Source organism: Apus apus, chromosome 4 (assembly GCF_020740795.1).
Source record: "Apus apus isolate bApuApu2 chromosome 4, bApuApu2.pri.cur, whole genome shotgun sequence".
NCBI classification, from domain to species: Eukaryota; Metazoa; Chordata; class Aves; order Apodiformes; family Apodidae; genus Apus; species Apus apus.
The window spans coordinates 31,652,831-31,667,523 of record NC_067285.1 but is presented as its reverse complement, the minus strand read 5'-3'; the positions used below and the strand labels follow the sequence as shown (position 1 = coordinate 31,667,523).

The following is a 14,693-nucleotide window of genomic DNA, read 5'->3' as shown; positions in this document are numbered from 1 at the left end:
TTCCCATGAAGTATAAAATGTACAGCTGTTTATGTTTAAAAGGTTCAGAGGAAATAAATGCCTCTATCCCAAGGTCTCTTGTGATTTTTTTTGTTGTTTTGTTTTTACTTCTGTCTGTGTTTGTGTATGTGAGCTTAACTCAAAGACTGCATTACAGGCATTGTTGCTAAGTTTCTGTTTGGAAACTATTTTTTTCATTAGGTAGTGCTTCATGTATTTTTTCCCCTGGACTGTTCAGGTGAATTGATGATGTTTTAATGTAAACTGTAGCCAACTAGTTGCTTAGTTCCATTAACTTCTGTTCAACGGTGGAAAAACATGTTGTATATTTTTGGGGGGTTCTTTTTGTCACCAAGGGGAAAGTAGGCCGTCTGCTGAAAAGTAGAAAACTGTGCTTGAGAGCGTTTTGCACCGGTTTCTGGGCTGCACCGACGTGCTGCCGCCGGCCCCGTGCCAGGCTGTCGGAGGGCCAGCCCTGCCCGGCCCCTCCTGGCCTAGCCAGCCCCCGGCTCGGCCCTCCCCTCATCCGGCTCCTGATGGGCCGAAACCCGCCACTGAGCTCAGGCCCGGGTCCCCCCTTCTTTGTTGTTTGGGGTTTTTTTATGTTTGTTTGTTTCCGCCGCTCCCCCCCCCGTGTGTGCGTGTGCGGGCCGGCCTGTACCGCTGGCTGGCTGACTCTAAGAAGCCCCCCCGAGAGAAAGGCTTTCCACGGGGGCTCTTCAGGAGGAGGAAGGATTCAGGCCATGAACTAGGCTTCCCCTTCCGCAGGGGGCCGAGGGCCGCCGGGAGCCCGGGGGAGGCCTTTCGGCCCTCCGGGAGCCGCGGTTCCGCTCCCAGGCCGCCTCCACACGTGGCCCGCGGCTCCTCCCCGGGGGACGTGGCCGCTCCCGCCCCGCGGGCCGCCCCTTCCCGCCGCTCGGCTCGGCTCGGCTCGGCTCCTCTCGGCCCCGCCCCGCCGTGCCCGGCTCCGCGCCCCGCGCGCCCGACCTTATGTAAGCGGCGGGGACGCGCCGGGGCTTCCGCGCCGCGCACAGCTGCGCGCTAGCCTGCGCCGGCCCCACCAGGGCGGGCGGCGAGCCTTCCCTCTCCTCCTCCTCCTCCCACCCTCCGTTGCCTTCTCCTCCCCCGGCCCCCTAGTCCCCGCCCCCGGCGCGGCCACCCGGCCCGGCCCGACCCGGAAGCGGCGCGGCGAGAACCATTTTCCTGGCGAGTTCAAAGGCGGAGGCGGGCGCGGAGGTCCCGCAGGCCGGGGCAGGCCGCGCCGCGGGGCGCGCAGCGAGGTGCGTGCCGGCGGGCGGGTGCGGGGCCGGGGGGCTCCGCGAGGGGCGGGGGCGGCTCCGCGGACATGTTAACTTTCCGAGGAGCGCCGCGCGCCTTTGTCTGCCCTCGGAGGCCGCGGGGGGTGAGCGGGGCGCGCACCTGGGCCGCGGGGTTGTCGTTTGCGTTCCGTTCCCCGCTCCCCTCCCTCCTCCCGTCTCCGCGGTGTGCGGAGCGGCGCACGTGACGGGCGGGCTTCCGCGGGCGCGGGGGGGTGCGGAGGCGGGCGCGGCGCGGCACGCGGCGGCTTTGTGCGCGGCTGGTGCGGGCCGGGGGCACCGCGAGCACCTGCGCCCTTCGGGGGAAAAACACGGGTAAAAAGGTCCTTTCAGAATCTGTTTTTTTTAACGTTAGCGAGGCTAAATTTCTCGCTGCTAACGGCGGCCGGTGAACTCGAAGGGCTCGTTGCTGAGGCGGCAGCGGCCGGGAGCCCCGCCGTGCCAGCGCAGCCATGCGGCGGGGCCTCCTCCTCCCGGCGGCGGGGCGGCCTCGCCCCGCGTCCCGCCGGTTCCTGCCTTCTGCTGGCGGGCCCCGGCACCCCCCGGGGAAGGGCTGAGCGAGTTCCGTCCGGAACAGCGCCTGCCCTGGCAGCCGGCCCTGCCGGGGGGAGCGCAGGCAAGGCAGCCTGTGCATGGGAAAACGGGGTGCTGGGTTTTGATTTCAGATCCTCTCTCTTCGCCTTCTGCTCTTTTCCACTCGGTGAGTCTGTCTTTTGAGGACAAACCATGGCAACAGCCAGGCGTTGCAGAAGAGCACGGCTGCTTTGAAGTTTAATGATTAAGTGTCATAATGCAAAGGTGCCAGTGTTTGCGCTATTGCAGACTAAACAGCGAGGCCTGAAGAACAATACGTGGAAAAGTTTGCTGAATAGCACCTATAGACTGAGTTTACATTATCCTTTCAATTTGTGTGATCTAAAGAGGAAAACCTATACAATGTTACGTGTTTTAGTTTAAGAACAGCTTTCTCGATAAGGTTTTATTAGTTTTAAAAAGCTCCGTGCTCTTTACGGTGTAAATTCCTCTAGAGAATTCCTTTTTCCATTCAAAGGCAGCGCGTGTGCGTAGGCAGACGCGCTGGTGCGGTGTGAGGAGCAGGGTGCCCGGCTGAGCCGGCTGGGAGCTCCGGGGAGGCGGAGGGAGGTGGTTGGTTGTACGTGCGGGATGAGGCGGGCAGCAGCTGCGAGCTCAGCTGTAACCCGAGCGTCTGCTGCGAGGAGCCTCCCGGGTGTCACAGCCGGGAGCCAGCAGCTCGCAGCCGAGGTGCGGGGCTGCGGGAGCCCCGGCCGGTGCCAGGGAACTGCCTGCTGACACGGTGGGGGCGGCTTGCCGCCTCTCCAGCTGCTTAATTGCATTAGGCAGAGATAAAAATGCACTGTGCTTGCTCAGTACTGCTTCCTCGGAAAAGCAGGGCCTGTGGTTGCCATGGGGTTTTTTGAAACGGCAAATAAATAGACGAGTCGTGTTACTGGGCGTTCAAAAAAGCAGTCTGTGAGTAATCCCTGCTGTATCTGTGAGTATTTGGTGATTTCTATCGAATGGTTTTGAGGTGGTTTGCTGTGAAGGGATGGTACTTCATGTTTTCTAAAAATTTATTTGGATTTCCAGAGGATCCAATCTAAGATCTGTGCCAGATGTTTCCTGTAGGCAGGTTATTTCATGCATGAGCTGGGGTAAAATCATGGAGGGGGGAGGAACGGTAGGCAGAGTAAGAAATACGTTTTATTCAGTATCAGAGGACTTGGCAGCAAAGCAATCAAAGTATGTGTATGTATTCATAGAGCTCCCTTTGGCCAAGCAGAGAAATCTGGGGGGAAAAAAAAAAAATGGGTTTTTTTTCAAGCAGCCACTTAAAAAGAGTGCTGAAGTCAGATGTCACTTAAAATTGAGTGCTTGAGTTCTTTGCTTAATTGTGGTTTTCAGGGAGTTGGGTTAAAGTAGATGGTAAAAGGAAGCTTTATGCAAGTTTGAAAGGGAGATATTTGTTTGAAGAGATTTGTTCTTTCCTGGTTTCAACCAGTATGCCTGGTTTTCCCCAGAGTAGTCCTCCACTTTGAGAATGGAAAGAGGGAGCGTCTTCCTCTGAAAGTCTGCAAGGAGCTTGTTGGACCTTCTTACATCTATTTTCATGTTGTTACATGTCTCACATGCCTTGCCTCTAGTAGCTGACTCTTGCCTGCTGTGCTCTTAGTCTTTCTTTGTGCATATATGATGTGTGGTGTGAAGTTTGGTCATGCCTTCCATCTTAAGATATTTCAAATGCCTAAGCTGTCCTGGTTTGGATATCTCCTCGGTGGCCTGCCTATCTCCTGGAGCTGATGGAGTCTGGACTTTGCTTTCCTGAGAAGGCCTGCTATTTTTTTTTTTTTAAAGGGTGGGGTTTTGTTGCTCTTTGATAGTGGGAATGTTTTCTGATAGTGTCTGGAAAATCTCATGTTGTGTGTGGCTGAGCAGCCATCCACACAAGAGGAGGTGTGTGACGTGGCATAGTTTTACTTTATTTATTTACATATTTTTCCTCTGTGCTTGTGGGATAACCTACATCCTCCACATGAGGGTTTTGGGGGCGTTGGCCTGTCTAGAGGCTTAGATCTGTGAAGGTATATGAGAAGGCATTATGTTTCTTTTCTCAGAATAATCACACTCACAGATCTATATTTGGAACGAGTTCTTTTAATACCAGCAGTGAGATAAACCGATGGCTCACACGTACCTTAATCTGTAGTGTTGTCTGAATCCTGAATGAGAGCTGCAAGCTGCGTTCCACACGGTTTCGTTTCGGCTAATGATGTGGTATGTCCTGTTGTTCGTAGTCGGAAACATGTTTCTTGACCTGAATGATAGCACAGAAAGTTAGAAAGGAGCCAGTGTGGAAAAAGTAGAGCAGTGTATGCAAAGACAAGGGGGTGAATTAAGAACTGAAAGACTGCAACATTGACTTTTTTTTATTTTGAGGAAAAGTTTGTCTGCTTTTGAGTGCATACACTCAATGCTCAGCGATTTTGTGATGTGAACTCCACCCTCTCTTAACTCAAACCATTAGCAATATAAGATCCATTATAGAAAAGTGATGCAAGAGTAAAGGCCCTTTCTTAACTATTAGAGGTTAAATAATTATTTACTATTCAGACTGTAGTTAGCTTGTTATCATATTTTTCTGCCCTTCCAGCCCTTCCATCTAGTTGCCTTGTTGTTGAGATAGCTGGCTGGTAGGGTCTTTTTCCCTTGCTTGTATGAGAAAGGGTAGCAGCTGAAGTGAAACCTTGAAGAAAATGGAAACAATAGTGAGCATTTGTAGAGTTGCATGTATTTATTAGAAAGTATTACATATCTCCGATGAAGTATTCTTTCATTTGTTTAGTAAGTGCCAGAGCTGAAGCTCCGGAGAGACTAGAGTTATATTTAGCGTAATCGCCAGGCAACACCTTTGTAAAGTAGGTAATGAAGCCTGATAAAACCTTGAGTGCCTCTCTTGGGAGCTGCCTGCAGACTGGCTGAGGGCAGGTCACTGACTATGCCGCTACCCGGCTTAGGTGGCTTTTGTGAAGTTACGGGATTGCTTCGTGCCCTAGTTTCCCCATCTGTAAATAGGTGGCTGTGATCCTACCCTCTCCTTGTAAGTACTTGGGGTCTGTTGCTGCAGAGTGTTGCATGTGAGCTAGTGGTGTCCTGTTGTGATAGCAGCATCTTAACAGATGTTGGTGTAGCATTTGCGCAGCGCTTCATGTGGTTTGACCTGCCCTTGTTTCTCCTCTTTGTCCTTTCTTCCTGCATTTTAAATCTAGAATCAGTCTCAAAGGGCTTTTTTCTTTTCTTGTTTTCCCTCATTTTATTTTATTTTTTTATCCTGTAGAATAACTTTCCTCTTTTTTTTCCTGTTCCTCCATGTTTTTTCCCCCTATATCCTGCATGTTTTTTCTGCCGATCCTTTCTTTTGTTCACTCTTGCCTTCCTCTTGCTGTTCCCTGCTGCCTTCAGAGCAGTGTTTTCTCTCCCCTCCATCCGCTGGGATTTCCTTTTCACCTGACTCATCCCCCTCGGTATATTCCTGCTCAGTCACGCTTTCCTTGCACTTCTGTTCCAAGAAATGCAGCCAGCAGGCAAGGGGACTGCCTGCTCGTCCCCTTTCTGGGAGGGCAGACCCACTGAAGTCATGGCTCCCTCCTCCCTGACCTACTGCTTCCCACTGTGCCTGGACGGGGCAGGGTGCTTTGGACAAAGACTGTTTGGGGGCATCGAGGGAGGAGTCCATTATTCCCTGCTTCCCTATCTCTATGCTTGGCTTTTGCAGTGGGGAGCCAAGAGCTTTCCTGCTTCCTCCCACGTGCTGGGGAGGCCGTGAGGGGCTTCCTGAAGCTTCACCCCTCCCCAGCACGTGGGAGGAAGCAGGAAAGCTCTTGGCTCCCCACTGCAAAAGCCCCAGGACTGGGCACTGTTGTCTCCTAAGCCGCTGCGCCGGAGCAGCCGGTTGCTGCAGGGAGGAGCGACTGCGGGGGCGGCAGGCAGCAGAGTCAGAACAGATGCAGAGACGGGCAGGGAAATGAGATGGTTGTCTCCAGGCAAGGTGAACGATTTCAGAACAGGAAGAGGGGGAGCGTTTTCAGGTCTGCAGTCTGTTTCTACTTCAGCGTCCTTAGTGCAATTACCACCGCACTAGCTAGTCCTGCAGGCCGAAAGAGAGGATCTGCGTGCTAAGCTGTACGTTTAAGATATAATTGTTCTCCTGTACTTTGAGCTTCTCTGGTAAACGCTCTTGCTCAAACACAGTGAGGGAAGGGGAGAATGTTTAGTTCCCTTTTCTAGCTGGTTTTCCATCAATGGCACAAAGGAAAACCAACAAAACGTAAAATCCTCCTTTCTCCTATAATTAGTAATTGTAATTCCTTTTTAACTTGTTTTGGTAGAAGAGTTACATCAGTGTTTATACAGTCCTGGGGGTTTAATGTGCTGAGCTTTTTTAATTGGTTAATTTTCTTTCTCTCTTTTTCCAATAGACATTCAAACCCTTGGTTGGAAAAAGTGTATACAATTCAATTACTGCAGTAGAATTCCTTGTGGACAAACAGCTGGATTTTATAACTGAAGATAGTGCCTTTCAGCCCTATCAGGTAAGAAATTTGGTTACTCTGTTAGTACTGGCCATCTAGCCTAGTTAAAATCCATGTGTTTATTATTTTAAAGTGCATTTTGCAGTCAAGTACTGTGTTACAGGAGTAATTTCCTATTGGCAAAGATTGCTGTTTATTTTGCAAAACATATCAAATACTGTATCTTATTCTAGTGACTCTGATCATGTCAAGGAGTACAACCTTTAAATAAAATAACTGACCCCTTTACAGGTTAATGAGTACCATTAATTGTAGAGCAGCTAAAAGGCAGTATCCATCCCTCTGCAGCTAGGTTTTCATTTCTAGGTCTAGCAGTGCTACAGTGATACCTGACTAACTGTTTGGGTTTTCTTGAGAATGAGTGACAGAAAATATATTTTTTTTAAAAAAAAGAGCTCTTGCTGTTGTTTTTAAGCCTGCAAAAATTTTCAGTCTCCTTGGTTTTAATGCTTTCTTCATTCATTAGAAATACATTCATGTATTAATGTATGTGAAAATCTCTTCTATGACAAATAGAAAAGCACTTGATACTTCAACTTGTGCAGAACTGTTTGCAATTAGAATAGCCATGAATTCTTTATGGCTGGGGTGGTACACTGCAGTGGTACAGAAATAGTACTTTGAGACTTGGAATAACAGATGGCCCTGAATAATGCTATGTAATTTTGTCCTGACACCCCTTCTTCCCTCCTGCTTTACCAAGATGTTTTTTTTCCCAATGCCAAATATAGAACTAGAAAAAGAGAAGAGCCTGAGAGAATACTGGGGAAAGAGGAGGGAGGTTCAGTTTGTGGAAGAGCTGGTGCTTTTGTGTGTCTGTGGTGGGGAAGCCAAATGAGTTCAACACTTCTCATCAGGGTGAGGTTACATGTTATGACTCAAGCTGCTGGAACAGCTTGGCGCTGTTGCAGAGGACAATTCCCAACATCCCACCCCACGCTAGCACCTTCAGCCTTTTAGGCCAGCACAACAGTGATTTTCAAAAAACGGGAAGGGCGGGGGAGTGGGGCAGGGGAAACCTGTGATGTTGTTAGTGAGCTGAGCTGGATTAGCCCAGGGTGCAGCCAGTGCTGTGGCTTCCTCTAGGGAGGGGGTCAGGATGATGCAACACGGAGTGGGATATCCTCTTTTGGCAGCAGTGACCTCTTAAAGCAGCTGAGCCATGAACTGTAAATTCACCCTCAGAGTGCAGCCATGATCTTCCAGATTCATTTTACAAAGCAAATACTTGTTCTAGCGTCTGACCTTTGCCTAAAATCTGTCAAGATGGTGTCACTGATAAGGTTTATTCCAGTAACAGTAATCAATCTGGTTTTGGCAATGGATCATTTCTCCTAAGATGAGCTGAGCAAAACAAATTGAATATATGAGAAGCACTGCCTTTTGTGAAACAGTCTTATTGCCAAGCCTGGCTGGCAGGAGCACAGTGATACTGTATGCATTCTTCTTGAAGTATGTGAATACTTCAAGGATTATTTACTGATACAGTATTTGACACAGAAGCACTTTAATTTGGAAAGGTACATACAAACCGAAGGTGTCATTATTGAAAATGTGTCATATGAGCAGCTGGCTTTATAATATCTTGGTAGATAATGCATTATCAGCTTCAGTTTTAAAAGAGGTGTTGACCAAAAACTGATACAAAAGCAGTATCTTGTAAAAAATAGTTTCAGGTATGAAAACTTGATCTTCTTAGCTCGTGGCCTCCATTTTTGATATGTAAGGACAACTCTGAGAGGTCAGGTTGTTTCTCCCTCTTGTGGAGCTAACAACCTATTAAAATGTGAAATGTTGGCTACTGATCTGTATCAATCATAAGTAGTTTGGTAACGAGATACGGCAGGTGTCTGTTTTAACATTACAGGAAGGTTGCTGATGGAGATTTCTATTAAGGACTAAGGCATCCAGACTCATATCAAATGTAGAAATGTAAAATACCATTGAGCACACTGATGAATAGCACAAAGATTTATTTATTTGAATGTTTATAAGAAGTTTTAGAAATTACATCCTCATAAGAATGTCGCTTTGCAGGGCTGGCAAAGTTAATTGCCAAACTTTAATTATACAGATAAAACTTATACTGAATGAGAATGTCTTTTTAAGAGCACAGAAACTATTTTTTAAGGTTTGCTAGCTGGATTATGTACCAGCAGTGTGATAGACAGAAATATTAACTTGATCATTATGAGACAGTTTTCTCCACAAAGATACCTGAGGTGGGATGATTCTCTCTGTTAATTTCTTGTTATTTTTTGTTAGTGCTGGGAATCACATTTGTAGCCTTCAATCACTTTAAGGTGGTTCTTATTCCTTTTTTCTGGAAGGCCTGCCTTTCTTTCCCATGAAAGTAAGTCCTAGATAAATCTTTGGAAAACTTGCAGTGAAAACCTGCTTTCCTAAAAAGAAGAAAAAATGGCATTTTTGCTCCATTGTTTGGTCTTGAATACTGCTAACATGCTGACAGACAACTGAGGAACCATTCTTTGCAGAGATGAGTTAACTTTTAAGTCTTTCTAGATGTGTTTAGCTTTTAGTTTAAGCTCCTGTGGCTGCACATTTTCAATATGAAGTCCTTAGAGACTGTGGTGATCTAAACACTTTTTTATTGCATTTTGCTGTTAGGGCCTAAAATTCCATTACCTTTCTGCCAAAACAAACAGTTTGATTCTGTGTGGGAAGACTCAATTTCAGATACAGTTTTTAACTACTGAGTAATTTTTCCCATCGTTGTGTATGCATGTAGTACTAGTAATGGGCAGCAGACGAGCATTTGGTATGAGTTTTGCTCAGATCTGATCAAATTACATAGTGTTGTTGAATGTAAATATTGGGGCTAAATGGGTTTAATGCAACTATTGGGCTAAGTGGCTTAATGAATAAGGTGGTGCAGTCCAGGTTAAGGGTGATAACTGCTCCAGACAAAGAAGACAGCACATTTGGCATGCTTCTAGTCTTGGCAGGAAAAACAGTTTAAGTAGGAAAAGAACTACGTTACTGTTATTACCGAAAGTGGTTCTTCCAGAACAAGACTAAAGACACTTTGGCAGGACTCATTGGTGAATTGTGAGCCACAGATTCCCATGCCATGTCTGCTCTTTGCATAAATAAATGTTTCAATTGTTAAGATTCAACAACCTTTGTCAGAGCTAGATGAATATTGTTATTAAAAGGAGGCTATGCATCTCTGCTATACTAGCCTTTATTTTTTCATACCTTCACAAGGTTTTCCATAGCAAGTGTTACCCTTGTCAGTGAATTTGTTCTTTACAGCTAAATGTTACGTATTTTTTCTTTTCCCTTACTTGTGCACTGCTTTTAATTCTGTCCCCCATAAAAATGCCTGGGAATCTGTATATGTGGTGCCTTAAACACCAACTTACAACTGGTTTCCGGTGGCTTTTTTCTGTTGCTTCACAGAGGATACAAACGGTATTACTGTCTACGTGAAGCCTGTGTGTGACTGAGAATGACTCATTCATTAATCTGGGATGGTCAGACCATTTAGTCATGTAGTTCTTTTTGTGGTGATGACAAGGGGATCTTGAGGAGAAAGCAGATATGAATGTTTGCCACCGTACTTTGCTTAGCAGTGAAATGAAAATTATGTTCCTTCACAGGAAGTGATAGACATAAAATACACAACAGTCTTTTTCTGTGTCACACTTCTATCTGTAGGAAATGTAGTCTTGAAATATAAAGTGTTAGTTGGGTCCTTAATATTTTTCTACTTTGCATTCACAATGTATCATGTATTTTTTGTGATTAAATAAAAATTGACAAATATGGATTTTACAGTGGCTCTTGCTATAGATTGAAGATGAACACACTTTCAAATATGGTTACTAGAATATTTTAAGAAGAACTACAATAAGCCTACAGAAATACAAGTGAGACCTTAATTAAATTATTAGAGCTGAAATGGTTTTCTGTACTAATGAATTACTTGTACTATTCTGTGACAGCTATGTGTTGGTTCGTTATGAGACACATAGTTAAGCAGCAGCAAAGCTGCTCATGCCTGATTTTCTTTAAGCATTGTAGTTTACTTGAAGGACTATAGATGGGGATGTGAAGCATTAAAGCTCAGCATATGGTATGTGTGACCTCATCAGTGTGGTGTTTTTGTCTGGATGGTGTTTGGCAGTACCCGTCACGGGCACTGTTGGGCTGAAGTGTGTTTCTGCAGTTACTGACTGAAGCAGCTGGCGACAACTGCATTATACTTCACACAGGCAAATAAATAACAAAAAGTGGTTTATATCTTGTTTTTCTGTCATAAAATACACTTACAGAAAGGACTGGAAAGACTCCGTGTTGCCCAGGCAGTCAGTGCATTTTGGCTGTGCGTCTGGGGCAGGCAGAGCAGGGTGCAAGATAGATTATATATTTCCAAATATACACACACACATTTTGTGTGTGTGTATATGTGTCCAGAGGATACGTGAGCACACGGCACCGGAACAAGTATGCACAGCTGAGCCAGGGCAAAGAATTCAAATTCAGTTCCTTCACATTAAACTTCCTGCAAAAAGGGTATTTCTCCACTCAAGGAAGGAAGTAGGAGGGTGTGCACAGTGTCTTCAAAAAGTCCTGCATATTTGGTTTAAAAAAAAAAAAAAAAAAAAAAGTCCTGCTACAAATGGATTAAGAAGAGACTTCTTCTCTGTGGTGGAATCTTTCTTGTATCTGCCTTGCTTACTCACATTCTCCTTCTATCCTTCTTAACTTTGTTTCTTCCTTTTTTGAAGACAAGTCTGGTTGCCTTACTCTTTAAAAATGGTGAGGTCTTGCCATTCTATGTCTGTGCTGAAGGTTGCAGATGTAAAGATAGGGCACTGAGAAATCCCCTGTGGGAGGTGTTAGATGCACAGTGATAGGTGTGTGTACTTTGCTCTTTTTCTAGATGAGCATTGCATGTCTGAGAGCTGGCAGGTCAAATGTCTACCACACCTTAGAGGTTGTTGAAGCAATAATAATAAACTTTCTCACTTACGATGAAATAAGTACCTCAAATTCAGACGCTAGTAGTGTGCTACTCCTTATTACAAATTCCAGTAAGGCTTGAGAAAATGGCACTGAGCAGCTCCAGTACTCTGCTTTTGTCTTTGTTATGGGCAGACATTGAGTGTTTCAGGCCAGGATGCTTTCGGGTTTTGTGATTTGGTTGCACTTAAGAGCAAGCCAAGTGTGCTGTGAGATTTGAGTGGTAATAACATGTACACATTAAAAAAAATATCTTTAAACATCTTGGAACAGGGATAAATAATATTTTGTCTGTCTGTATTTTAAGCACCCCATAATCATTCAGTGCACTCATCTTTCAGACTTGTCTTAAACTGCAAGTTTAAAAAAAGCTAGTGCAGCTGGAAGTTGCTTTTCCCATAAACTTGTACCCCAGCTGACCAGGCAGGAGCTTTTGGGTTGGTCCTAGCCTTGAGGTTGGCAGAAGCAGTTCGGGAACTCCTGGTGCCAGCCAGCTGTTGGCCATGGCTGTCATGTGCTTGCCTCCTGGTTTTGTTTCCTCTACCCTCAACAGAGGCACAGACAAGTTTCTTCATCTGTAACTCTTCTCAGTGTTGTCTTTAAGAACTGTCTCTATACTTCCCATGTCTCTGGTGTCTGGACCACCCATAAGCAGTCCAGCTGGCTTCTCTGGCAGACTCATAAAGAATGATGGTCTAAACAGCTTGTTACCCACACATCTATGTTTAAGTGTAGAGTTCCAGCATGAAGGGGGAGGCAAAAAGCTGCATCCAGCTAGAAGTGGGTCAGATGACTCATACTCGTACTTGCTCCCTGTTAAACATGTGGGACAGAAGAGTTTCATTGGAGCACTTGCAAGGAGAGAGGAATGAAGGAGGAGGGATTGGCACCTGCTTTCCAGAGTCAGAGGGAGATGTACATCCTCTCTCCTATGTCTGCATTGGTGCCTCCCTTTGAAAAAGAGCTGCTTCTGAGGCCTTCATCTGTCTTTATTCACAAAATAGGTGGAACAAAATTGTACCTCTCTGTTTTACCTTGTTTTCTTAAGACATAAGCGCTTTAAGTCATTTTTTTCTCTCTCAGTGAGGTTTGAGGCGGGAGTGGAGTTCTTTTGGATCTGACAAGCCTTAGGGAAATCAGCAGCACAGAGGGGAGGCTGCCAGTCAGCAGGAGGGTGATGGAGCTGCTGCAAATGTTGTGGCTCCTCCAGGTAGGAGGAGGGAGTTCAGGTGGAGCTACTAAACGCTTGGGAAGGTACACAAGGAGGAAGGGATGTGAGGTCCCTGGGGTAAGGTAAGGTTGCTACAGAGGAGGTAGATCTCAAATCTATAGGAAAACAGGTTTCCTTCCACTGTCATAGAGAAACTCGTTTTACTCTTCCCACATTTTTAAAAAAAAACGCGGTCAGTTAAATGGTTTTACTTCATTAATCCTACCCCAGGATAGCACTGAAATACATAATTTAAAAGCTAAGAATTCAAATCAGAACAGAGAGTACAAAGCTTGTTCCTTCTTTGAAGGTGAAGATCAAATCCTTTCACTGAAGTGTTTTAGTACTTCTCAAAAGTAGTCTTGGGATTACTGAATTTGCAAATCCATCCAGTGTTTCTGGATAAGGAAATTCCTGTGTTTAATCACAAATGTATACTTTTTTCACCAGTAAAAGCCCAAGGAAAATACCACTCAGTAGTAAGAGGAGGGTGCTTTATTCTCAGTTTTTTGCCTTTAAAATTTCCAGTCTTCATTTTTATTTGTTAAAAATTAAAGTTTAAAGTATTTTTTATGTGATGTTTTTAACTAACTATTTTCTGAATCCAGACATCAACTTGTCTCTTAGAGCATCTTTGTAACTGGTTGGTGATTTGTCAGGATGTTCTTGCTTTCCCAAGTAGTTGCTCTGTGTTGGGACTGGGAATCCTTAGTGCTTTGAGGAACTCTGAAGTGTAAATGAGGGTAAAATCCCACAATCACTTCATTGGAGTGCTCACCCAGGGAGGAGAATTACACTTTCCTGCATTTCAGGTAGGGAAAAACCTGAGTTTCATTAAAATGTTTTCTTACCAGAATTAAGCTTTAGCTTGATGTGATAAATGGAGTAATCTGTTTGAGGAAGTGCTCATGGTTTTGTTTGCTTTTGTTCTTCCTGTGATACAATGTTACTTTGTTCAGGGCTGGTACTTTTTATTCCAAAATACTGGCTTTTTTTCTTTTTTAAATTACACCTATTAGAAGTACTGATTTGTAGTCTAGGGTTAGTGCTTCATGAAAACTACTGCACATCATTCAGCAAGTTGCAGTTAGGAGGGATTGAGAGTGATAGCTGTTCCAGGTGTGTATATGAAATTCCTTTTCCAGGCCATTGAGGGAGTAACTCAAGTAATACTATACAGACTTGAATTTTTTAAAAATTAAAACCAAGTATGAATCTTACTGTTTTCTTAGACACTGGAATAACTTTACTAATAAAAGAAAAAGTGCAGTGTTTGTTTTGATGTCGAGAACTTGGTGTACAGTGCATTTCCTGACAAAAATTAATTTCTTTTTTTACAGCATACTATATAGGTATAGTTCTAAAGGCTTTTTTACTACTATTGTGTGTAAATACTGATTCCCTTCCCCCTTCAATCTTCCAAACACTTCCTGTCTTTTGAATGGAATTAAAATGAACTATTCTGTTTTTTCCTGTGTCCCCCTCTTCTTCTGTGTGCCTGCTAGCATTACTGGTCAGAGTACTTTGGTATTCTTTTGCTGAGCAAGTGGGTTTGAAGCTAGTGATTTCTGCATGTATCATAAATTACAGTATTTTCTTATTTTCCTAGTGAATTTTAAGCATACAGTTTAGAAATGATATTTCAGTCAGAGACTAGGTTTTTACCTGTTGTGAATATTTTCTTCCTTTTCATTATCTTCTTTTTACCACTCCATGCCACTTCAGTGTACAGCAAGAAAAATCTGGTTAAAGCAGATTTCAGGATGCATAAACACTCAGTGACTGAAGTGTGGTCCTTGACAGGCTTTTTTTCTTTCTTCTTTCCAAGTGTTGTAGCTCAGTCCTGAATTATGCTTTTAGTAGGATTTTTTTGTTCTGTGTGCTAGTAGATCTATTGACAGAAAAACAAGGTGAAAGATAGGAGCATTGTATCAATTTTAAACACTGAATTACTTTTTTAAGTTTACCACAAGGACCTTATTGCAGCACCAACTGAAATGTCACTGTTTTCTGATTAGCAATTTAGTCTTTCCTCTTTGCAATACCATTACTCATCTGTTCTATAAAAGG

The 14,693-nt window shown here is 44.6% G+C and overlaps 1 protein-coding gene across 5 annotated transcripts in view; it reads left to right on the top strand.

Annotated features, from left to right (window-relative positions):
* The window catches only part of JMJD1C (jumonji domain containing 1C), a 162,501-nt gene that overhangs the window by 99,761 nt on the left and 48,047 nt on the right, over nucleotides 1-14,693 (top strand). For 4 of the 5 annotated variants that reach the window (XM_051619970.1, XM_051619972.1, XM_051619971.1 and 1 more), the window contains exon 3: nucleotides 6,311-6,424. In XM_051619970.1, coding sequence (XP_051475930.1) covers nucleotides 6,311-6,424 — 114 coding nt within the window. Of the gene's footprint in view, nucleotides 1-1,196; nucleotides 1,281-6,310; nucleotides 6,425-14,693 lie in introns of those variants that run through there. The other variant, XM_051619973.1, reaches the window with a different exon arrangement.